This window comes from Mus caroli, chromosome 12, assembly GCF_900094665.2.
Source record: "Mus caroli chromosome 12, CAROLI_EIJ_v1.1, whole genome shotgun sequence".
NCBI lineage: Eukaryota > Metazoa > Chordata > Mammalia > Rodentia > Muridae > Mus > Mus caroli.
Window position 1 is genome coordinate 105,041,213 of NC_034581.1, and position 5,278 is coordinate 105,046,490.

A 5,278-nucleotide genomic window follows, 5' to 3' on the forward strand; every position below is an offset into this window, starting at 1 on the left:
CTGCCCTTCTTGTCCTCCGTGTATGGGAGGAGGGGTGATGGGTAAGATGCAGGGAAACTTAGGAGGAATCCAAGCCCCTGCCTCCTGCCGATCCAGATTCCCGAACCCACAGAGCGGTGGGTGCTGCAGGTATGGGGAGCTTACCGTTGTCAGTGGATTCACTCATGCGTCCTTCTCTTACAGACACATCACCCTCGCTTGGTAAATGACACTGTGTTCAGAAGCCAGGTCCCATCATAGCTTGATGTTATCTACCATCCAGGTTTCTTTTAGCCTACCGTTAGACTGCACTGCAGTTGCTGCTCCACCCATACCTAACCTTCCCTTCCTCAGACGCCAGTTACTCAGCTAAAATCATCTCCCTTCCACCCTCTCCCTATCCAGTTTAGCGAAGTCACTGTGGGCATGCCCCTCATCTCCTCTGAAAAAAACGTCCTCATCTTCCCATGTGTATCTAATAACGACTGGGTAGTTGGGACTCCAGACTCCATTCATTCAACGGGAGAAGTCAGATTATTAAGAGCAATGTCGGGCAGAGGATGAACTCTCACTAAATGTCAATTCTCGTCAATGCATCCTTCATACACTATTTATGAAGCCTGAGGGGCTGGCTCTGTGATATTCTCTGCCACCTGGCAATGAAGACAGACGCGGTTCCTGGACCACTTTTGCGCAGAGTAATGGGCCCCGCCCTGCCCTCCGACTACAAGTCCCAAAAGGCCACGCGGCGCCGCACATAGCCCCGCCTCCAGTCGCATGCGTAACGTCGCGACGCCGACCGCGAGCGGGCGCCGGTGGCTGCAGCCAGCGGGCGGGGCGGGGCCGGCGGGAGCGGTGGCCTTTAGGGCGGAGCCGGCTCCGCTGTCCGCAGTCGGCCGCGGGTTAGCGGGCAGAGCGTCTCCTGTCGCCGGTTCCCCTCGCTCACTGCTCTCTCGTGCCGGAGGCCGCTCCTCTCGGCTCTCTCGCTCTCTCTTTCTATCTCTCTCCCTTCCGCGGATCCGCCATGTCGGAGCCGGGCGGCGGCGAGGACGGCTCGGCGGGCCTGGAGGTGTCGGCGGTGCAGAATGTGGCGGACGTGGCGGTGCTGCAGAAGCACCTGCGTAAGCTGGTGCCGCTGCTGCTGGAGGACGGCGGCGACGCGCCGGCTGCGCTGGAGGCGGCGCTGGAGGAGAAGAGCGCCCTGGAGCAGATGCGCAAGTTCCTGTCAGACCCGCAGGTCCACACGGTCCTGGTGGAGCGCTCCACTCTCAAAGGTGCGCGGCGCCCCCTCCCCGGTCGCGTGGAGCAGCTAGGGTGCCCGGACCGCCAGCGCCCGCACAGTGGGGTCGCTTTGTCTCCGCGGCTTCTCAAGATGGCCGAGTTGGGTGGAGACAGCGTCTCCCGGTCCCGGCTGGGCACAGGGCCGCATCCCTGCCTCCAAAGTCACATGAGCTTTTTTGGTTTCGATTCGTATCCAAGCTTAGCTCGCTTTGGGAAGAGTGTGTCTAGGACAGCCTAGGTGCTGGCCCTTGGGTGGGCTCGGAGACCGGTGGGTTGGCGGGAGCCCGAGTGGGCAGGCCCTGGGCACCCAGCATCTCTGCTGTCTGCGGCTGCCTACGCGTAGGCCTCCATTGGCCTCGCAGCATCCTTGTTGAGTGGGTGTATCTCCCAATTTTACAAACCAGGAAACTGAGTCCCATGGCTGGTCCAAGGTCACCAGCTAATACAGGACTTTAAGATTAGACGCAGCATATCAGTTTCCAGTCCAAATTGCTTGTTTTGCTGATCATGGCTTGAAATTGTTGCTTAGATGACCCTAATGACAGCTCTGTGACATTTAAGTCTGATTTCAAAGACTTAAGAACTGTTGCTTCCCTAGCTGGGGAAGGAGGCAAAGAAGCTGACATGTTCCAGTTGTGTCCTCCAGCAGAGACTCTCACAACATCCCTAGATTGATCTGGAATCTGTGGCTTGCTTGCAGGACTCCTTCCTTCTTGAGGCTTTAAAACCACTTTGTAGTATCTGGGGAACTTACTTGTATGACCTGCTGGCTAATGGGTGTGGCATTTCCCTAGGAACCCAGATGTGCTGTTTAAAAGTAACATAGCCCTTAGGGACTGGAGATGGACTGAGAATATTTGCTAGCAAGTTCCTTAGAGGTCCAAAGGCTGCGTGGTTCCGTTAGAAAACCAGAGTGGCTGTCCTTTCGATAGTTTGTATCGCTTAAAGGCTATTCTTAATTACAAAAATGTTCACATGGCCTTGGTTTGGGCCTGCAGTTAGAAGATAGCAGAATATTTTTCTTCAATCAATATACAATGTCTAAAGCATTAGGATGCTATTAGTGCCTGTGTAGTGTTAGTGTGACTGAAGATGGTTTCCTTTCCATTGGAGTTTGTATTTATTCCTGCATGGAAATCTATTTTTTTGTCCAAAAGACCATGTAACTGTAGAAAATTTGAGACATATCTGAAATGAAAGTCATCTGGAGCCCTGCCTGAGCAGCGCCCCAGTGAGCCCTTTGACCCCTACTTTCTCTTTTGCTCTTTTGTGGGGTATGTGCAAATACATTTTATTAAAATAAATTTTTACCAATGTTTTTAAAGGTTTTGAGTAGTTTGGCCCTAGCTAATTCTTTTATATTCTTTGTTGCACAGTTTGTGTATTGGAATTAGTGATTTCAATATAAAAACACAAAAACCATGAGTCATGGTTTCTCTTTACGAAAAAAATTCCCAAGTTTTTCTCTCTGCTCTGTCATTAGCAATTTGTTCTTCCCATATCTGTCCGTCTTGTATCAAGGGTGGAATGGAACAAGTGTCTACGTAGTAGGGATGATCCAGCATCCCAGCGAGGTTCCATAATGACTTGCACTTTTGAAAGTTGACTAAGGAATTCGACTGTCTGAGACTGACAAACTCTCTTCTGCGTTTATAAAAATCCTGTTTGCATTCCTAGTGATTTAGCATATCATTAATTTCTTGTTCACTTACAGAAGCAAAGGGAAAGATTTTTTTTATTGATTATTTTATTTATTTTCATTTCTTCCCAGTCTCCCCACAACAAACTCCCCATCTCATCCTTTTAAATCCAAGTTGATGCCTTAAGGTCTCCTCCGAGTGAGCATGTGTGTGGTCTGTGCTGGGGATTGAGTCCAGGATGTTGCACATGCACACTCTTTTGTTGTTGTTGGTTGTTTGCTTGTTTGAGAAGTCTCGTAGTGTAGCTAATGATGGCCTGAAGTGTTGTAGACCAGGCTGACCTCAACTCACAGTTTATCTAATAATCTCTTCCTCCTGGGGGTTTCTAAGCACACAGTCTAACGCTGAGCTTCGGACTAGGCCCATACAGTCTCTGGGTCCTTGGCAGGAGGGCTTTGTTTAGGTAGTTCTTAGGAGTTCGAATTGGCTTGTGCCAATAAACAGGCAATAGTTGATTGCAGTGAGAGGTGAATAAACACCACCAACTGTGATTAGTATATACCTGATTTCCTGAACTGAGAAATTCGTTGTTAATCTTAGCCATCCTTCCCTTTTCTCTCTTTTTGTTAAAAAACAAATTCTAGGGTAGCCTAAGGTGAACTCAAACTTGTATGTAGGCAGGGATGGCCTTGAACTTCTGATCTTCCTGCCTCTGCCTCCCAAGTGCTAAGGGCATTCACTACCCCATGGTCAGTGTTTTACTGTGGTGCTGGGGAAGTCATGAAGGATTCCACACGTGTCAGGCAAGCACCTCACCAGCCAAGCTGTGCCTCCAGCCTCTCGTCACTGCTCTACTTTAAAGACATTTCTAAACACTTGTACCAAATATATAGAAGCATTTTTTTAAAAAATAAGTTCTTTTTTTAAAGCTACCCCAGCTACTTAGAAACTTTGCATTAAAGTACAGAACTCCTCATAGTATAAAATGAAGATGGTGACTTAGCAGTTTCTCTTGATAGTGCAGCATTGTCAGCAGGTGAGTGACAGCTTTCCACCTGTCTCCTTTCTGAAATTCCCAGTCCGAGGGAGATTGATCGTTTTCTTCCAAATGAAAAGCTGTTTGATCCTGATCTGGATGGTTTACCCATAAAGATGTTTTTGTAGCACTTCTTCCTACGGTGCAGGTTTTCTTGTGCTTTGTCCCTGGTGGGTCTGGGTCGGTGGTGTCTGTGGGAACGGAACCGTCATGTTATGCCTCTGTGACTGCTGTCCTCCAGCTTTGTGAGTGCTCAGCAGGGATGATGTGGGGTGTGTGTGTGTGTGTGTGTGTGTGTGAGATGTGCACTCTCCCTTCCAAAGCTGCAGCCTTAGACTTGGGAGTTGTTGTTCACTGCTGGGATGTGGCTGTTCTTAGTGTGCCTGCCTTGACCTGGCAGTGCAGCGTTTCTAGGGCAGGTCATGTAGGGGAGTCAGCTCTTAGTGCAGAGTTGGCTGGGAACCGGAGTGTAAAAGAATGGTCCACATTTTCATATTTCACAGAGAGCCTTTTAGGTTCCCAGCTTCATAGAGACAGTTGTGTGGAGACTTAGGAAAATGGTTTCTGTGGGCTTTCAAAAGTTGTTCTTCTAAGGTCTTATATTCAAGAGGAATTATGAAATTTAGTGATCGATGGCTTTAAAAACTTAGGACAGCTGAGGATCCCTGAGGTGCTGCAGAATGCTGGGGCTAGAGGGCCTTCAAGAACAACTTCTGCCTCTCTAACCTGACATCAGTTTTCACAGTATGGGTGCTCAGCCTCATTCATTTCTGTACTAATCATCTCAAGTGGTTAATAAAATAATGAGTAAGTCAACAAGAAAAGCTTTCTCTAACATTCCCATAACACCTCAGTGCTAGCAAGAAAAGCTTTCTCTAACAGTCCCATAATGCCTCCGTGCTAGCAGGAATCTGCCAACCTGGGTTCATTGGCAAGCTGACCGTGTGCAGGTAGGCCTACATTTTTTTTAAAAGATTTATTTATTTATTCTATGTAAGTACACTGTAGCTGTCTTCAGACACCCCAGAAGAGGGCATCAGATCTCATTATGGATGGTTGTGAGCCATCATGTGGTTGCTGGGATTTGAACTCACGACCTTCAGAAGAGCAGTCAGCTCTCTTAACACTGAGCCATCTCTCCAACCCTAGGCCTACATTTTTATAGGACAAGGTAGTCTACAGCAAGGCACATAGAGTGTGCGGTGCAGTGGGTTCGAGGGAGGGGTGAATCCACCATTTTTTAAAAGAGTGGGCTGAGACCCCTAGGAGAAAACCAGTTCACTCTGAAGAGGGAGGCTGGGCAGTGGTGGCACACGCCTTTAATCCCAGTACTTGGGAGGCA

The 5,278-nt window shown here is 48.8% G+C and overlaps 1 protein-coding gene across 1 annotated transcript in view; it reads left to right on the forward strand.

The window, feature by feature from the left end:
- The first annotated feature begins 793 nt into the window (after positions 1-793).
- The window catches only part of Dync1h1 (dynein cytoplasmic 1 heavy chain 1), a 65,787-nt gene continuing 61,302 nt past the window's right edge, over positions 794-5,278 (forward strand). The window contains exon 1 of the mRNA XM_021178532.1: positions 794-1,253. Coding sequence (XP_021034191.1) covers positions 1,004-1,253 — 250 coding nt within the window. The 5' untranslated portion in view covers positions 794-1,003. The remainder of the gene's footprint in view (positions 1,254-5,278) is intronic.